General features: G+C 38.4%; 1 protein-coding gene across 3 annotated transcripts in view; it reads left to right on the top strand.

The window, feature by feature from the left end:
- The first annotated feature begins 1,454 nt into the window (after positions 1 to 1,454).
- The window catches only part of LOC144633235 (histone-lysine N-methyltransferase SETDB1-like), a 44,372-nt gene continuing 25,601 nt past the window's right edge, over positions 1,455 to 20,225 (top strand). For 2 of the 3 annotated variants that reach the window (XM_078492063.1, XM_078492062.1), the window contains exons 1-17: positions 1,455 to 1,695; positions 3,058 to 3,098; positions 3,614 to 3,695; positions 5,067 to 5,654; positions 6,390 to 6,497; positions 6,638 to 6,714; positions 6,967 to 7,004; positions 7,421 to 7,538; positions 9,528 to 9,584; positions 11,412 to 11,484; positions 12,698 to 12,771; positions 16,165 to 16,238; positions 16,789 to 16,847; positions 17,454 to 17,496; positions 18,696 to 18,773; positions 18,875 to 19,022; positions 19,760 to 19,827. In XM_078492063.1, the coding sequence (XP_078348189.1) occupies positions 1,586 to 1,695; positions 3,058 to 3,098; positions 3,614 to 3,695; positions 5,067 to 5,654; positions 6,390 to 6,497; positions 6,638 to 6,714; positions 6,967 to 7,004; positions 7,421 to 7,538; positions 9,528 to 9,584; positions 11,412 to 11,484; positions 12,698 to 12,771; positions 16,165 to 16,238; positions 16,789 to 16,847; positions 17,454 to 17,496; positions 18,696 to 18,773; positions 18,875 to 19,022; positions 19,760 to 19,827 (1,836 nt within the window). In that variant the 5' untranslated portion in view covers positions 1,455 to 1,585. The remainder of the gene's footprint in view (positions 1,696 to 3,057; positions 3,099 to 3,613; positions 3,696 to 5,066; positions 5,655 to 6,389; positions 6,498 to 6,637; positions 6,715 to 6,966; positions 7,005 to 7,420; positions 7,539 to 9,527; positions 9,585 to 11,411; positions 11,485 to 12,697; positions 12,772 to 16,164; positions 16,239 to 16,788; positions 16,848 to 17,453; positions 17,497 to 18,695; positions 18,774 to 18,874; positions 19,023 to 19,759; positions 19,828 to 20,225) is intronic. The other variant, XM_078492064.1, reaches the window with a different exon arrangement.

The following is a 20,225-nucleotide window of genomic DNA, read 5'->3' as shown; positions in this document are numbered from 1 at the left end:
CTAGAAATTGCTCAAAATGCAACAAGTTACTTGAAAGGAAGAAAAAGTTGCTCAAAATATGAAAAGTTGCCAAAAAGTTGCCGAGCAGCTTGTGGAAAGCCCTAGCTGTGACGCATCTATATCCTCACGTTACTTAGCAACCACGCTGTCATACTAAATGCACATAAAAACCTGTTTGTCCTGTTTATTATAGTTTCATCGAAACTGTATGGTGTGAATTGAAAATGTGAATCTAAATATACATGTATAAAAGGAAAATCGTAACTTATGTTTGGGAGCCAAAAACGGTTATAGAAGAAAAACAAAAGAACATGAAGACTTACGAGCCACAAGTATATACGTTTTTCATCGAACTTCCAGAGAAACTATATATATATATTCTTACTAATTTTCGCGATTTCAAAATAATCGCGAAATTAAGTACGCGCGAAAAAAAACATTGCGCGAAATTTAAACACGCGAAAATTGATACCATATTTTATATCAAAACAATAAAAAATTTTAAATGTTTGGAACTGCAACTATCTACCTTTAAAAATATCTTTCCGTCTTGTTTTTGACTAGCACCCTTCCTCTGATTACTGTTTCGAGCTTGTAAATTAGTTCAAAACCTCTTTAGTACAGTCAGTAAAGTTTCCGTTTGTAGGCTCCTTGTAGTTACATTGAGCCAGACCTTTGTGTATTTCCAGTGGTTCCTTAGTCCTTGACAACTGATCCATGAAACGCTGACAAAATCGCGAAATTTAATACACTTTTTCTCTAATTTTTCTTGCAATCGCGAAAATTAATACTCGCGAAATTCGGCTCTCGAATTTTCGCGAAATTAAGTAGACGCGAAAATTAGTACGAATAAGATATTTCAATTTTATTTATTGACATACATAAATCCTCGAAAATCTGAACTTCACATTTTACTTTACCTACTTTACTTTACACTTTTATCATTTTAATGTAAGTGAATCCTTAATCGTTTCAAGATCGATCAAGTGTTCATGTAAGAGTCTGTAAGGGGTGATCTCGAAAAAATTGTTATTAACATTTTAGCATTAACATTTCATATTAGCTTGTTTTCGTTCGATTTCCAATTCCCTCCATTCCAAGACTTTTAATAGCTCCTTTGGGGGAAGACGCTGAAGACGGAGAGGTGCAGAATTTATAAATTATTCCCGGATCATTGTGGTTTGATAGGCGGTTTGATAAGTAAACTCTACTCGCAGGTTCTGCATAGCATAACTGTTGCAGTATTCTTTGTGTTAAAGTTATTTTTTGAACTCCAATCTTGAATTTCCTCTCATGCTAACCGAAATAAACTTCACTTCAAGAAGTCCAAAGTTTCGTTTGCAAGCGTTACGTGTTGAATTGTGATTTGTTATTATTTTCCCGTGATTGGACAATAGCGATAAGCGGACTGTCAGCGGTGTTGCTGCTCGAGAAATGCGCTCCACTTTACACGCACATGAATGGAGTCGCTTTGCTTCACGCGAGAAGGTCGGGAAAATGATTCGAGTTTTACTGTCATTGTAATGGGGCCTTTTCCAACCAACGATAGATAACAGCAAGGAAAGTTTGCCTTTCTATAAGGTTCATGGGTGAAATCGGAATAATGGTTTCGCGGCTACAACAGGAGGGGTTCGATTTGGAAGACATGATCGATGAAGAGTTACGAGCGGCGGGCTTTTTGGAGCTCTGTGAAAGGTACAGTTTACACGTGATGTTTTTTCGTTTAAAGCAGTGCACTTCATTTAAATTTTACTGTGAATATGCGTCTGTTATATCGTTACTTTTCGCGCGATCCGTGTTGACGTAGTATTTATTGACAAGTTCGCAAATCATTCTAGAGTGCAGCCGGTCCGCAGAGCTTTTATTCAAAGTGTCACTTTCACTCGATAATTGCACGTTGTGTTATGTTGATAAATTGCCGTTATTTACATTACAGGGGATATTTTAAAATCAACAGGTAGGCGATTGAGAAAAGTGCGCCACTTTGCCTCAGTTTGAAGTTGATTTACACTTCATTTTCCCCATCCAGACAACGCTGAAAGAACTTTGTAAATTTAAGCTGACAGTTCACCCATTCTCGTAATTCACGCTTTTCAATGTAAACAAAAACAACTGAAAAGTTTAATTTCCTTAGCATCTACAACACTGAACAAACATAACTGAATTATGTCAAGCACTACGACATTGTTTAATACCTTCTGCAGGCTTTGGCAGAATTTAATTATCTATAGCGAGGAAAATCAGCTTTGCTCATTTCCTTTTCATTAAAGGATCTATCCACGGTTATTTACATGTAAGCTTACATTTTGTAACTGTAAGGGACTTTGTGTGCCATTCCCTTCTGTATTTTTTTATACATTTTCCCTTGGACAAAGTTACTCAATACTTACTGTAAGAAAACTGAAAATCAACTACATTGCATTCCCAAATTTCTTGAACCCTTGATTTCTTAAACTTCCCAATAAAATAACTCGAACCAAAGTCGTTTCCCTTCGATTTGTTTCAATTGGCTGAACACTGCAATTTTACCTCCGATATCTTGAACTCCCTATTTTGCGAACCAATTGTCCTTTTCCTGGAGGTTTGAGAAATCAGTTCAATTCCACAGCAAGTTCAAAACTAGAGTGTACATTTGTAATACCACCTAATAAAGAGGCAGAAGTGCTTATCGCCAACACAACAAGAAAAATGTTTTTCTCAGCATAACTGTCCCTTTCAAATACACATGCACTTTGCTCAATCAATGGTTCACGGTTTCGCTGTCGTCAATCATCTAAGTGGACCTCTCAGGAAACAGAAGTTCACTTCAACCAGTTCAAAGGGTCATGCCTGTTGGTTGTGATTGGTCGATTTCCATTCATCTTGTTTTGGTTTTGTGTTTCATGGTTTAATTTGTTGGCTGTCACCATACTTGGTTGACGACAGCACAATCATTAGTTGTGTTTTGAACTGCAGAGTTATTGAAAGGTGCTATAAGATGCAAAACAAACTGATCAAATTGATGATTTCTTTAAACATGCATGTAACAGCTTTAAATCATTACATGTATTGTTGCAGGACCACCAGAACACTTTTACAGAGGGCAGTTGCGGTTGAAGGTTAGTATAATTTATTTGTTATGGGAGGTGCTTTGGCCTAATGGTAAGGGCGCCGGACTCTGGATCGAGCCGTCTGGGTTCAAGCCCTGGCCATGGTCGTTGTGTTGTGTTCTTGGGCAAGACACTTTACTCTCATATAGTAGTGCCTCTCTCCACCCAGGTGTTTAAATGGGTGCCGGGGAAATACTGTAATGCTGGGCGGGGAGGTACCCTGTGATGGACTAGCATCCCATCCAGGGGGGAGTAGAAAAATTCATAGCCACTTAATGCTATTGAAACCAGGATAAGCTCCTGCAGTATGGGCCACTTGGCTTGAGGCTTCCCTTTTTTAATACCTCAAGAATGCAAACTTAATCAAATAAGTTTTCTCTTTGCAGTTTTGGAACACAAGGCAGTTATTCTTATTTTGGCGCTGTTTGTTTTTTTTCTAATATACAAATGTAACAATCCTACCATATTTGGTTGAGTAGTTTACATTATGTTAAACTGGGTGTCATTTCTTGAATAAACTGTAGAAAGCCATTCCTCTTTAAGAAGACTCCTGGACTCCATTGATACACAATTGAAAGAATTTCAAGGAACCTTGCAGACACCAAGGTGAGTTTTGTTAAAAATTGACCCTCTCAATGACACAATCATTGAGAGGGTCTTGTAATATCTATGTTATTTCAGAGTTTCAAGTCATTGCTGTTCGATGCTGCTATATGTATTTTCGCAGTTGGGGACATCATAGTCAGTGGTTTTGCCTTGTGTAAAGTGCTATAAGGTGTCCTGCTTTAACAGGGTTTTCATTAAGAATTGTAATAGCAGGAGAATAGTGTATAGTAACCGGAGAATGATTTTTAAAGGTTCCGCATCTTTATAAAAAAATAGTTACAGGCCTTTGAAATTGAGCCGGAGAATTCTACGTGGTAGAAGGAGAATTCTCCAATCTCCGATGCCTAATGAACTCCCTGCTTTAAAAACCCTTTTGTGCAACCAGAGTTTTTCCACCAATGACCATTTTTACAAAACGAAGTCACCAAAAGGCAACATCTGAAAAGATTTGAATTTTGAGCACCGCTGTCATCTTTTACAGTAACCAGTTATCACTGAGCATGTCTCCTATTAAACATGGAGAACAATCATGGAAGGCACAGTGGCCTTTATGGTTAGTGCGCTGGATTCTGGATCGAGAAGTCCAGGTTTGAGCCCTGGCTGGAACTGTATTGTGTCCTTGGGCAAGACACTTTTCTCATAGTGCCGCTCTCCGTCCAGGTGTAAAAGTAAGCCGTGTCGCTTTAATAGGCTTCAATTAATTCACAAACAAGTCTCACCGGCGCGTGCGACTTATCTTGCAAAAAAGTTATTAAAGGTGATAAATGTTCACGGCGCATCATACAATCTAATTGAACGTCGTTTCTACTCATTGAAATCATTTCACTGTTTAAATCGGCGATTTATGAAAAAAGAACCAGAGCTACGATTTTTCCGATACTTGCCTTAGACAATCGATTAGTAAACAAGTTAGATTTCAAATACGATAACTTGTTATATATATGTAAATTTCGCACTACTCGATCAACCAACGCTGTTTTATAATTTTCTCGCAAAGATATTTTATTTGTTTTCTCCAACAATACAACACAATGAGAACCAAGAGCAATGAATAACAAAGAACTGCGTATGTGCTTACGCTTCATTGCATACGCGCGTCTGCGTATGTGCGTATATGCGTCTGCCTATGTGCGTATAAGTTGTGTACACGATGGACGCTTAATTTTGAGCGGTACTGTAAATGGGTACCGGCAAATTTACTGCTGGGGGTAACCCTGCGTTAGATTGCATCCCATCCAGGGGGTAGTAGAAATACTCCTACCTGCTTAATGCTACAGAATTAAGCCAGGATAAGCTCCAGCCTGATGAGCCACTTGGCTGGCCGACAGCAGGCTTTACCTAATCAATTGGCCTGTATTTTTATTACTGTAGAGTATCAGGACAAGATGTTGGAGAAACTCCTCTGGTTAGTAAAGATCAACAGGAAGAACAACAGCAACGGCCAACTGCGACTGTTATTGTCATTGATGATGATGAAGCTGAATTTGTTGATGTTGCCGATATGTCTTGTCAAGCTACTTTTGAGGACATTGAACATGAAACTCGCAATAACGAAAAAGAAAAAGAAAAGACATTGGAGAAAAGTCAAAATGGTTCATCGCCTCCAAAACAGCAAATAGAACAAAGGGACATTTTACAGAAGTTTGTTCCAATTAGACCTGCTCCAACAAAGGATTCGATATATAACTCAAGTACATTACAGACTGCGACTTTATCAGTACCTCAACAAACAATAAGTAAACCATTAGACATTGTTGTGTCTTCTGCAAGCAGTGCGGCAAAGACACCACCTGTGATTTATAGGACTTTGAAATCACCCGTTGAGAGTGGGGCGCCATTTTTACCACAACGTGTTGCGCTAAAGTCATCACCACCTTCTCTTCCTGTTCAACAAGCAATACCAAGTCTTAAGTCTTCACCTGGAACATCTTCTTCACTTGTGTCTCCAGTTAACAGCAGGTACATGTATGTTTTTAAATCAGTACAGTACAGCAGCATCTGGGTCATCACAAAGTGCGAGGCAGCAAGACGTGCAATCCATTCTGGTTAACCTAAATAGCACTTCCGTTCGGTTAGCCTAAATTGTACTCCGGTCAGATTAAATACACTTTGGTTAGGCAACTGTTAGCTTACATTGTAGGTAGCTTTTGGTTAGCCTTTTTATTTGGAGTAGGGATTTCTCCCTCGCATGTCTCGCACGCCTTTTGCTGCCTTGCCTTGCACATTCCGCTGAATTTTCGTAAGTGTACACTGTACCTCTATTGTGACTGCATGTTTCACCACTAATTCTGTGACAAACTTCACTGCTCAAAAATTATTGATCAGAAATTACTGCAGTGAGTAAATAAAATCTGTAGTGTGTCGCTGGCTTTCATGTACATGTAGTTTAACTTTTCGGTGTGATTTAGTTGGCAGATGACTTTCTTATCTAAAGAAATTATGTGCCACATTAGATATCAGCATACACTGTATTTACATGCAGATGCATCAGAAAAAACATGTTTTGGCATCAAGCATTGTGTCAGTATTGTTCTCTTAGGTATTTACAAACTGCACTGTACAATGTCATTTGTTTTGAATACACTTCTTTGCCATTCAGACCTTCATTTCTGCGATAATAACAATTCTATCCAAAATCTTACAGCATACTGTAGATGGATATTGTATATTAAGTCCTGTGCGTTTCCTTTTCAGGTCAAGTACAACACCATCTGTTACTCAACCATCACCCATGCGAGCACCCTCCCCTCAGCCTGGGCCGTCCTCAGCTGACAAAAAAGATACACTTGAAAAAGAAAAGAGGTGTGTTGATGTACATGTACATACATGTATGTTGTGATATAACTGTACTCTAAGTGCAATCTGGTATCACCAGGAGGTGAAGAAATCAATTTAAAAATAGTTTTCAATTTTTTTAACTTGTTTTTAATTCTTGCAATCAGGCCCCCTGCAGGTCCCCCTAAATTTGAGGTGGGAACTCGTGTCATTGGTCAAAGAGCAGATGAACTTTGGTATCCAGGTAAGATGTAATACATCATGTATGAGAGACAGTAGCTCATCACATTTCCAAACACAGAGAAGAGAAGTAACAGATTGTATGACATTTGAATTGTTTGGAGATGTGGAGAAACGCTTTCTCAAGTGTCTAACATGTATCTTCTTAGTTGAAACTCATACTAAACTATAAGAAGTAAGTAGAGAAATACAGACTACATGTATCACACAGCTTTTTAAAACTAACTTTTTTTCTGCATATTTGTGTACTGTAAAGGTGTGATAGAGAAGATTTTGACTGACAAAAACAATCAGGTAAGTTTACAGTTTTGTTGTTACACTGCATAATGTTTTATTAGTAAAAGGAAAACTATTCATTGTAACTTTTAGCAAGGACTCATTTTGGTCAAGAAAAGCCATAAGTTGTATATCACATCAGGTCGTCACAAAGTGTGAGGCAGCGAGGCGTGCGATCCATTCCAGTTAACCAATTAGCACTTCGGTTAGCCGACAGTTAGCTTAGGTAGCTTGCGGTTAGCCTTTTTATTTGGAGTAAGGATTTCTGCCTCACATGCTTTGCTGCCTCTCCTCCCTTCCTTGCCTCGCACGCCTGGCTGCCTTTCACATTTGTAAGAATCTATCTTATCAAATATTTTCCTGTTTATAAGTAGTTCTTTTTGAACATGTAAGAAAGGAAAAAAATCAAATATCTGAATAATTTTGTGTTGCAGAAAATTAAGTACAAAGTGAAGTTTGACAAAGGGACAAGGGGTCTTCTGTCATCCAATCACATCTCTCTGGAATCTAACCCTGATCCTGCTGTGCTGAATGTTGGCAGTCGTGTTGTAGGTGGGTTTAATTTAAAACCTTTTTTCTGTGCATATATTAACTGTCCAGTTTTATGGTTGAACACGTTGTTAGCCAGAAGGTGTCCTGTCAATATAGAGAGAGAATGCATACTGTTTATTTTTATTAATTGTTTAAATTAAACCAGGCAGGACATGGTGAGAAATGTCGATGAATACAGTCACCAGACAAGTGTAACCAGTTTTTCTGGTGCACGCCTGGCTCACCTAATTTATGAGAAAATAAATTAAACAAACTAGATTTTTAATAAAGAAAAAAATTGGATCCAGACCAACTGAAGATGGTAAGAAGAAGTGATGGTGCTGCATTAAGGGCCAAATGGATTGACTGAAAGTGCATTCACACGATGGAGAAAATTGGGTACGGACCCATCACAAAATTGGTCCAGACCTGACCGCTTTTGTAGAGAAACATTCAACTTTCAGTGGGTGACTGTTGACTTTTGACTGTTTCTCAACAAAAGTGGTCAGGTCTGGAGCAATTTTGTGACGGGTCCGTACCCAATTTTTTCTGTCATGCAAAGGGCATTTAAAGCACTAGCTTGTTAGCTGCAAGCTGCATGTAAACATGACGGGGGAGCTTGCACAATCATGTAAATGTAACAGACTAGAAAAAGGAGAAAGAGAAAGAGTTACATTTTACATGTATGTATCAATGTGAAGTAAGCTCTAACTTAATTGGACTTTCATGGTTAAAGATCCTATGATATAGGTAGCTTCATTGTGTAAACCCTTCAAACATTAGTCCATACCTAACCAACATTGCACAAGCTTAAGGGAAAAACTTTTAAATCAATCAATCAGTCAATCAATCAATTAATTAAACTCATACATGGGGTGAGGTTGCCCTCACATGATTGTCCGATCCAGAGGCTCATGTATAAAACGCATGACACATATTATGCAAGGTGCTTAATCCCTTACTTTCTTTATTCTGTTTAATCATCTGCCATGTACATTTTGAGGGATATCAATTCCTGTGCAATGTGAAGCTCTACAGTACTGCTCAGGGATAAGCAAGCCAACAGAACTTTCTAAATCAATGTGCAGTGTACTGTACATAGTAGAATGTACAACAGTTAATGCAGTCAGTTTAGAAAGCAACACATGACTTTGTGTGTAGATAGCACTGCTAAACAACCATATGCATGCAATAACATCACTGGTTATAGAAATACTGTACATTTGGCTATTACTCCTCTTTTCTTTATCATGAAGAGGAAAATGACTTCAAGCTTTCTAACTAAAATGTGTTTTGAAAATTGTGTTGTTATATGTTCCCTGTTCTTTTACCTTCCTTCAGACTGAAACTGCTAACTATCTGAGTTTTCTGCAGTTTTTGCCTTATACATGTATGACCTGGGTATGCTAGGAAGCTCAAGCTAATTCTCCATTACAACTTCAGGAACCTGTGGAAAAGCAATTAAGTTTTGAAGGCTATGTAATTGTTAAATTGCTTGCTCAAATAACAGAATTCTGATGTTACCTGAAAGCTTATAGACATCACTAGTAGTACTGTGGCATATGTAGCTAATGAGATTGCTAGAACACCTAGTTAATTTCAACATGCGTGCTGTCCAATGATATATGTAAAAAAATGTATACAATGTTAATTTTGTATGTGTATGAGTCAAACACCACTTTCTGAGTTTCATGCCTAAATAGAGCATATCAATTAAAACATAAACCTTGATTCTCAATATAAATAATAGCTGTTGTATGATGTTAAGATAAAACAACTTTACTTTTTTTGTGGTTTGTGTTTATAGCTAGAAGCTTGTTAGATAGGAGGCTTTATCAGAGTTTAAACAGCGCTTAATAAACACCACCATTAGACAGCAGGCAGTTGTGTAATCTAAGCCCTATAATCACTGTCGCATAACCTCACTGTAACATTAATCTTGATAAAAATAATAATGACAATGGCATTAAAAGCTTAATTGACGCATACTCCTCACTTTTCTTCCACTAGCATTGAGGCCTAGGGACACGGCCGAAGAGAATGCATCTTGGCGGAAACCTTCCACAGGTTAATTAACATTTTCTTTCTCATCTTGTTTCCCAAGGCTTCGCGTTTTTGCTTTGGTTTTCTTTCTCCTCTAAAGGTAGTGGTCTACTTCATGAGTCAGGGTAAAAAAAAGAATGAGAGAGAGAGAAAGTTATGATTCTCCGCACACCTTACCTCCCTAGCTCAACTCATCGCTCATCTTTCATGGGGTGCAGCAATCATGGCAGCAGATTTAGAGATCATGTGTGTTTACTAATGTCCAGACATACAGTATACTGTGTGTTCACCCCAGATTTGTTGGGTACAACATTGTATGCAATGCTGCAGATTTTCTGAATCTCACTAACTCTATCAAGATCAATATTTTCAGAGACTCACGTTGTTCTAAAAGTGAAAGAACCTGCACCAAAAAATACATGAACATTAAAAATGGCACTAGATGCAATAAAAAGCTAAACTCTATTTATTTGAGTAACAGCTGCTGTTTAGGGAAAGTAAAACTCAACTCTGTCTGCAGCAGATAACTAATCTAAAAGTTCTTCAAGGCTAGAATAACTTGACAAAAATTATCATTTTGTATTAATCGCCATTAACCTTCACGGTCACATGCATGGACATAAAGACTTCCATAGTGCAAGGAGATGATTCTTTCAGAGGGTCGTTGCTTTTGCAGAGCTGTTGTAATGAGTGTTATTTTCGGTAAACTATACTGAAGCGGTGCTAAACCTATCCGAAACAATAAACCTCGGTTTGCACTGCGCATCCGCAGGTAGTAATAAAATATTTCACAACAGTTCATTCCAGGCTATGACTTCACAAAAGGAACATTTATTTACTAGTAAACTGTTTTCTACTGCAGCAAGGCAATGTGGCCTTTTAAAATGGCTATTTTTTCTCTGGTTTCTGAAGTTGTTAAATGCATGTGCATGTTGTGTATAAAAATTATTGTAATTTATTATAAGTGATGATCATGATGACGAATTTATTGTAAGTTAAAAAAAATTTACAAGTACAATTCGTACTCTAGTGATTGATTCTGAAAGCAAATCAGTACTAATCCTGGATTATAATTTCACCTTGCTTTTAATCTTTGTGTTTAATTTTGATCTACTAAATGTTAGTTACAGTTTGAGATGTGTCTAAGTGAATGAAAAAAATATTCACTTGACACTAAATTTAAATTTGTGGCACAGGGACCCCTGGCAGGCTCAACCCGGGCCTCTCTAGATTACCTTATTATAGGAAATTAATGATACATATCATTAGCACGAATTGTTAAAATTCACGTTAATTTTATTTATGTAAACATGTTTTCTATAAGCATCTAACCAGAACTTTTCTTAAATTCGCGTTAATTTTATTACGCATAAATTTTGATCGCACTGTTAAAATGCTTTGTTATATATTCCTATAATAAGGTAACTTTTTTGCATTAATTTAATTTTTCTGTGAAAATATTTTAATTTATTACTACTACTATCCTTATACAAGAATACTTACAATGTACATAAATTAATTAATTTTCTCCATGCCACTGTTTAACCAACTAATCTTGTTCTCTGCTTCTGCTTCATTCACAACCCTCCAGCTCATCCACCCTGTCCCTTGTGCCACTCCTTCTCTCCCCTACTTCTCCATGTTGTTGTTGGCTTTCCTCTTGCTCTTCAACCCTCTGGTGTCCATCCCAGTGCTGCCATTCTATCATCCCCCCCCCCCCCTCCTCTATCTTCTGCGTACAGTTGTGTATGTGTCCTAACCAGTTCCATCTCTTTTGTCATACAGGATACTTAACTGACATTACACCTTATGAACCCTATTTCTACAACATTTTCTTTTCCTGTTTTGTAGGAATATATGGCAAGCTTGATGTGTTATATGCTGGTATTGTTGCAGAGAATGCCTGTGCTGAAAACAAGAGCAGGTCTGTAACTCATCATGTATTGAAAAGACTGGCCTTGGGAATTACAATGTGGAGAAAATTGACAGTGGTTGCACATGACCAAGTGGCATGGTGAAGAGGAATTTATGTCCCTCTTCACCCTGCGGGGTCTAGGCATTAAGTCTTAAAGGGACTACGTCACGGATTTTACCAGATTTATGAATCACCAAAATTGTGACCTCACACGGGAAAACGTACACTAGCGCTTATTCGTTAAACGGGTGAAAACGGATGGATAGAAAACGCACAGTAAACGGCTTTTTTAAGCGTTAAACGGTGACATGAAGCATTACAAACGGTAAACGAAACGCTGCGAACGGAAAGCTTAAAGCGTTTAACGATGAGGTTAAACTTGCGAACGCATAACTCGAAGCGTTTAACGGTGAAGCAAAATTTGCGAACGAGTAGCTCGTAGCGTTTAACGGTGAAGCAAAATTTGCGAACGGCAGACAAAAACGTTTAAATAAACAGAAAAACTTAAACAATGAAGCTAATAGAACCACAACAACAACAAACTTCAAAATTAAATGGTGATGTTTAATAGGCCATAAAACTTATGGTATGTTTTATCAACTCCGAGACCTTTAATACAAGCAGAACACGTAAAAATAATAGTCCATTTGTATTCAAAATTGCTATATTAATGCACTGAAACTGTTTATGAGCATCTTTGGCTGCGGATAGCTCGGATGGAAACGGATTGCAATTTGAAAAAGTTAGGCAAACGTTTTCAATTTACTTCCGCGCGTCTTCGAAATATCGATATTTATAGCACTAGCTTGATTTCTGTCTGCAAATTAAGGTTATATAATTATTCCTTTTAATGTTCAAAGATAATGTTTATTTAGGGTTAAGTTGCCAATCACTAGCTTCAGAACAGTTTAGACCAAAAATCTGCGAAATCCCCGTGACATAGTCTAAGGCTAAGTTTTGATAAGTAAGTTTAGCTGACAGAGCTCGAGGCTAAGCAGGTATATTGGAATTATCTAATATAAGCTGATTAGGAATGTGAACTTTCCCGTAATTCTTACTAATGATGCCCAGGGAAGGATAAATATTTTGCTCTGGTGGTTTGGGCCACTTGGCCTGTTGCAGACTTTTTACCTCATTATTTTTTTACCATTTGATTTTTGTTTCCTATGCTTTATTAAAATTTATTATTAAATACAAATCAAGTTGAATTTTTCATTTTAAGGTTTCTTGTGTTCTTTGATGATGGATTTGCTCAATACCTGCCAGTCAAAAAACTTCACCATGTTTACCATACAGGTAAGACCCGATCAAGGTCTAATATATACTGTAGATTAGTCAAACACCTAGCAGGACATTCAGATAAATATGGGTTATTGGCCAAGCATGAGGTCAAGATGGAGGGATATTGGCCAAGTTCTTTTTTTGCGTGTTTATGGACCGAGACGAAGTCGAGGTCCATAAACACGCAAAAAAAAAGAACGAGGCCAATATCCCGCCATCTTGACCGAACAAGCTTGGTCAATAAAGGATTTATTATATGACCTGAAGAAGCGAAAGACTGTAAATGTTTTTGTTTATTGAAACCACTGAAAAAAGAAGCCTTTTACATGCGAAATCAATGACGCGTACAACTTTATCCTGATTGGGCCAAGCAGAAAATCAAATCATTTCATTGGCTTACACGTTTGAAGAGTGGCTGTCAAATACTTGAATGGAAAAATAGATCGAGTCGAATTGTCGAAGTCAAAAGCACGATGCGACTTACAGGAAAATTTGACTCCTTTCTAGAACTCAGAGTCTTAAAAAAGTGCTTTAATTTACAAAATCAAGTTTCTGTTGCCTCAAAAAAATGACAGTTTGCCGAGAGTTTAATCCATCTGGCCGCCGTTTTCGATCCTTTGACGCTTTGCAGTGCTGGATTCGGCCGCATCTGTGGTGTGAACTGCCTGCCCTGACACAAGTTGAATGTTGAAAGTGCAGTTGTTAAAACTGCCAATTGTGGCACCAGAAAAGAAACCGGATCCCATATCTGGACTGGATTAAAACTGTTGGATTCCACACTGGTAACAGACTCAGAAGAATGGGTTGTGGTTTCTGTGCGACCCAAAGCTGTAGCCTGGTTGCGGTTCGAGCGGCTTAGCGCATGGGACATTCGCCGTTGATGATCAAACGAGGCGGATTTGTAGGCATCGAGACTTTTTAGACTTCGATAGCCACTTAGCTGTGCTACATAGTTTTCAGATACATCGGCATCTAGGAGACGTGAGATGCATGTTTTCCGCACGGAATGGTTGGTCACTCGGCCTTGCAGGCCAGCATTTTTCGCAGCCGTGGAAAGAAATTTCCAATCACGTTGTGGCCGAGGGGAGCTCGCATAAACCACACGTTGTCGCCTGGTTTTCGTTGGTGTTAAACTGCTAAATAAAACGGAGAATCTGGTCGATTCATCTCTTCTAGGCGACGCTTGGCGAACTCTTTGTACAATTTTACAGGGCAGCGCTCATTTCCAGTGGCCTGAGCAGTGGGATGAAACGCACGAACACTGTATGACTTGTCTTGGCCTTGTCGCGTCTTAGACCCTCGCTCGTACTTCCACACCAGGATTTCATTTTCTGTTTCAGGATCTTTTTCCAAAGCGACATCTCCCCACTTCAACCGACGGCTTTCATCTCGAGCTCGGAAGCCGAAATGCAGGGCAAGAACCCATCAAACAGTTCGCTGCAAAGCAGTCGGATTTGAGTCGCCAAATTCGCCACAAGCAAAAAGCCTGTCTTTGTCTGCCTCCGTGAGCTCCCTGGCCGCTAGCGGTCTGTTTCCTTTTCCGTGATCTACAACGTGTTGGCGGCGTTTAGAACTTAGAACTTCACGAGAGAGCTTGAACATTTCTCCGTCAATGATGTTAATACTTGACCCACTCTCGTTCAAGGAGCGTTGGAGACTTCGCTGGAAAGATGTTAAGGTGCCTGGCTCGTACTCTGTTCCGTACTTTCTTGACACTTTTGAAAAACTTGCATAACAACAAGTTCAGTTCTTCTTCAGGTATGTCTTTTGCTTCTCTGCTCTCATTTTCCTCCAAACAAAACCGCGTCCATGTCTTCACGTCAGTTTGCGTTTTCAATTTTGTGTTGACAGGTTTTTGTTGCAAAATAAATTCACGAAACTCGTTAACATTGTTGTTTTCTTTGTTTTCATTCTCTTCGTGACCTTTCTCTTCGCTTTCGGACTGCATGTCGTTGTTGTTGTCCAGAAACTAGTTCGCTTCGTGAAAACTTTCTACGACAAACTATTTCGACCGGCGAAGAAATTTTTTTTTTCGCGGAAACGCAGCGGGCGATCCCGAGCGGTCAAGATGGCTCCATCTTGACCGCTCGGGTAGCCAATCAGAGCGCGTGATTTGCTTCATCTTGACCGCTCACGGAGCTAGTCATATAATAAAGGTGCGTTATTATGCAAAAAAATTTGCAACAATTGAATTCCATGATTTCAGAAGAGCAACATTTTGCAACACATAATTTCCATGAATTTTGAGAACTTGTTTAACATTTCCTTATGAAGTAAGCCACTTTCTTTTTTCACAACATCAAATTTTCATAATTTTAAAGAATCACGTAAAACATGAAACTTTGATGTCATGAAAGCAGGGTTGGAAACTAAAATTTCGGAGCACTCGCCATCCGGGCGAGTGACCTTCAAATTGCACTCGCCCAGATCAATTTTCACTCGCCCAGTCTTCTTCCATTAAAAAAGAAAAATTTAGGCCCCCTCCCCCTACGAATAATAAAATATACAACTTCAATTTTTAATCACTGCTCACTGTGCACTTTGGTGGTCGATCGCAAAACAGACTGCAATCTATTTCTTCAGTGAAAAATTGCCAAATATAGACCTTACTCCACAATACAAACACGCGCACTCTTACTTCAAAAGTTGAAACGCAGTTTTATTTGATACGTATTTCCAAATTCTCGTTGTTTGCAAGCGAAATTGTACAGGAAAAGAGGCGAGAAATGGCCATCTTGCTGCGTTTCGCGCGTTTCGCGGCTCGGTGGATGATAGTGAATTTTTGACCAGAGGTATTACTTTGTACAAGTACGTCTGTCATGTAACATGCACCAAACGGAAGCCATTTTTGTCTGTTTACGAACGCGAACACAGCTTTGTTTGAGATTTCAAAATGTTGGTAAGCTATCGGCTTGTGGACAGCGTAGATTATTTTAAAGTGGGAAGTAAAAGTTTCGCTTATTTTGAATACTATATTCTAAATATGAAAATCGTACTCGCCAAGCCGAGCGAGTGATTCGTGATTTGTACTCGCCCGACAGTTTTCACACTCGCCTGGGCGAGCGGGCGAGCGCTAATTTCCAACCCTCTGAAAGTTTTTGTAATAAAGTACCTCAAACTGAAGGTCTGTCAGAAATAACGTCAAGTCTTAAGAAATATGGTGCTTAAAATGTCACTTTTGTGATCTATATGACTTGTGTAATTATCATGGCATTTTGTTTAGTTTAAATGAATTCCTAAGGAAGTAAATTTTTGAGCAGTGGCAATTACCAGCAAGAGAAAAAGATAGCACTAACATGTATACATGTTAATCTGATTGTTATTGGTTTATTATTTTTTCTGTGATTTAAAATGACTTTTAGATACTGAGCTTGTGTACTGAGTTATTTTGCTATCTTTATTTTTCAGGCAAGAAGGTTTGGGATGAAGTGGCTGAGCATTCCAAGGAGTTTATACAGGAATACCTAGAAGAATTCCCAAATGTAAGGAAACTATTTTACTTGTACATGTATTTAGATAATTATCAGTTACTTTAGACAATAAACGGAAAAATGATATCATGTCATTTTATTCCTTGGATAGCAGAGTTTCTAAGAATTACTTCAAGTTAAAATGATTATCAATGTGTTAAGTTAAGAGCAATAGATGTACATGCATCTAACTTTATTTGCAGCAATGGTGTAGACACCCACCTTCCAAACTGATGGTCCCATCAGCCCAAGTCCACCAGCAAATGTGCCTCCTCCTCCTCCTCCTCCTCCTCCTCCTCCTCCCTCCTTCCTTCCTTCATCCTCTTTCTTCTTCTTCTTCAGAATGACGTCAACCAATAACTGCCACCTAAATCTAGGCAGACACTTAAAATGAGTGACACTAAGAATGGCTCTATGCCTAGATGGGTGCATTTATCAAATTTAAAGTTGATGTAGGCTGGAAAGTTGAGAGAGAATTATAATAGTTAGGCTTGCTTGAGCTGTAACTGAGAACAACTTGTTATGTTTATGTTGTAAACTAAAGTGTTTTTCTTTGTAATAGCGACCAATGGTGAAACTCAAAGCTGGTCAATGGGTGAAGACTGAATGGAGAGGCCAATGGTAAGTACACTAATGATTGTTTGCCGTATGAGGGAATTCTACTGTAAATTTTATGCAGTTAAATGCAATTTAAAGGAGTTAACAACAAACAGCACCTGCATTAATTCCCTTGGCAGTCAGTGGTGTTTTGATATGCACATGTGCCAGGATGCCATGTGTCCTCAGACTGAAACTTGTTTGTAGCTACTACAGTGATAGTGTTTACAGTGAGTATTGTTGTGTGGGAGCTCATCTTCAAGGCTGTTTCCCCCTTCCCTCCCTCTCTTTCCACTGTTTAATTAGTGTGACAGGTGCCTGTCTTCCCTTCCGCTGGGTTACCAGGATTTGCCAGCCATGGAAGCAGTCTCCCTCTAGGAGCTGGTTGCCAATAGTGGAAGCTCTACCTTGGATGTCTTAGGCACCCAACCTCCATTTAGTGAAGCTGTTGTAATCAAGTGGGACAATATGTTTTCCTTTAAGTTTTTTGCAGAAGTGTGTTATATAAGAAACCATTTTTGAATGTAGTCTTGATTGATCTTGACTGTAAACTTGCAAAATTATTGTGAATGATAAAATTACATGCAATTAAAATGACAGTTATTAATAATCACACTTTATTAACATCAGGTTGAAGGCAAAAGTAATGCAGCTGGACTGCAGTTTGGTTAAGGTAAGCTTTCCACTTCTTACAATACACACAGTACTGCTTATGCACATGGTACCGGTGTTGGTGTACAAGTCACAATTTCAAACGATGTCTGACTTTATCCTTGTATTTTTTGTAAATAAGAATAAATATGACTGTAATAATCATACAGATGTATTCTTCATTATCTAAATCAAGTTGCATAACTGTTTGTCTAAATTCTTGTTTGCTTGGTTAAAACTTAAAAACAAGAAAAAGTTAGTCCATTTACCAAAATTCTTTACATGCCGCGTAACATTTTCGTTTACGAACGACACACTTTCATCATCATTTGTAGCGTTTATGTCGTTTGAAACGCTTCCAACTTGCGTTTGCCAAACCAGCGTTTAGCGTTTGTGTAACGTTTTGGTATCGTTCGTTTCTGTTGTTCGAATCGTTCGTTTATATGGTTTGAATCGTTCGTTTATATTCATTATATGGTTTGAATCGTTTGTAAAATTATGGTTTACCGGTAAATCGTTTGGTCTGTTTGGTTTATTTATAGTTTGAATCGTTTCTTTCTTTTTGTTTGGTTAATGTTGTTTTCAAATGTTGATTTGATTTATAACAATTGTTTAACTGATCGTTTGAGGCAAAATTCAATAACTTTCATTGGTGATTTTATCTAAAAAGGTTGCAATTTTAAAAGGACGGCTTTGAACAGAGACGAAGCGTCTGCCGGTGTCTGCTAAAAATACACGAGTTCCACACGGGTAGTGCATACTTAAGTTGAAATTGTATTTTTTACTAAACCAGAGGCACACTTTTATGTGACTTTTGTATTATAAGCACAATAGGCCCTTTGCCATGCATCGTCACATGGTACAAAATCAGCCAGACTGGGACACAAGTTTCGCAGTGGTACATTCAAAACAAAGGAAGATCAAGCTTGACTGGCGTGATTAGCTATGTTCTGAATGTCTCATTGCATAAGTTGCCCCCCAACATGGCTGATTTTGTACCATGACTTGTGACCAGGGCCTATTGTAGCAAAAATACAGCAACTGGTTCCTACTCTGACAGAAGTGGACAGTGGTTAACAGTGATTTACAATACAGTAATGTACAATTCTTGCAGAAGATCAGATTGATCAATGCCTTCAACTTATTGTTCCTGTACAAAGTGTTGGTCTTAATGTAGTTATTGTATTTGATTAACTTATGACATGATTTCTTTGATTGCAGATGTTGTTCCAGATTGATAATCGTTCTGAATGGCTTTACAGAGGAACCACAAGATTAGAGCCTCTATACAGTGCCTTGGTAATTTAAAACAACAAACAGTGTCAACTTGTGATTTTCACTTCATTTTAAATTGTGCACAGCAGCCTGCAGTCTCACTGTTAACTGTTGATCTTTGTCAGGTTGATGGGAAGATTTCTACGGCAAGAAAAAAGAGGTCGCGTAAACTGACACGAGGTGCTTCAGGAAAAACCCAAGAACCGTTCATTGACTACAGTATCACTAAACCATGTCTTGGTGTTTCACCTTACAGCAAGACTGATCCTCTAGGTGGGTTTCCTTTCAAATGTCTGCATACAAGCCTATCGGCCCATCACGCCAGAGCTTATCCAGTTTCCAAAGCATGAAGCAACTAGGAGTATTTCTACTCCCCCTGGGTGGGATGCTAGTTCATCGCAGGGTTACCCCCAGCAGTAAATTCACTGGTACCCATTTATACACCTGGGTGGAGAGAGGCACTGTGAGAGTTAAGTGTCTTGCCCAAGAACAAAACACAGTGACCTGGCTAGGGCTTGAATCTGAACCGCTCGATCTAGAGTCCACAGCACTAACCATTAGGCCCCTGCGCCATCTTAAAAACAAGGTAAAATATTACAGAAGAACCCGATTCCTCAAACCCTAGGTATCTCAAACCTCCTAAAAACTCGAACCAAGAACTGTAATTTTACCTCCCAATTTCTCTAACTGCAGATTTCCCAAAAAAAATTTTGTTTCCCTTTGAGGTTCAAGAAAACAGGACCCCACTGTTAATACTAATTTTGGAAAGAAGACTTAAACACAACATTCAGCATCCTGATTTGGAGCTATTGTCTTGTTTACTGACGGTCGACTTGAAGCCTGTCTTCCCCGGGCATTATTCCATTTATAGTGCATCTTTGTGAACATGTAAATCAAAATAATTTGGAACTGCCAAGTAAAACTATTATACATAGGAGGCATGAATATGGCCATACAAATGTACAGAAGTATGAGTGAGCTTTTTGACTTTTTGATGTTATATCAACTAGGTGAACAGCAGCGAAAGCTGGAGGAGAAACGGCAGCAAACACAGCTGGAAACACAAAGACAGCAAGAGGTTTGTATTGAGTGGTTTCAACACAAGTGTTGAAAGTTATTATTTGCTGTGGTTTTTCATAATTAAACCCAGTTATTGAATTAAAAAATATTATGTATGTGAAATGCAAAATAACTGAAATTAATAACTGAAATTAACCATGACACTGAGAGCTGCAAAGTAAGCTATATACAGACTGAGATGCATTTTTAAAACGTTTTCTTTTTATGTTTTAAAGCCATTTCTGTCAAGGTCATAACTCTTATTTTGTTGACATGTGTTCTGAACTATTCTGATCAATACCTTCAAAATAATGGTGTATCATACATGGCCATCCGGTTAATATTTATTGATTTAGGAAAAAAAGTTCAGTCACCTCGGGGCTTATTTAAAAAATTTATGGTATTCCATATTAAAAG

This window comes from Oculina patagonica, chromosome 12, assembly GCF_052425735.1.
Source record: "Oculina patagonica isolate OP01 chromosome 12, crgOcupat, whole genome shotgun sequence".
Lineage (NCBI taxonomy): Eukaryota > Metazoa > Cnidaria > Anthozoa > Scleractinia > Oculinidae > Oculina > Oculina patagonica.
Note: the sequence above shows the minus strand (reverse complement) of the source record. Positions and strands in the feature narration are given on the sequence as shown.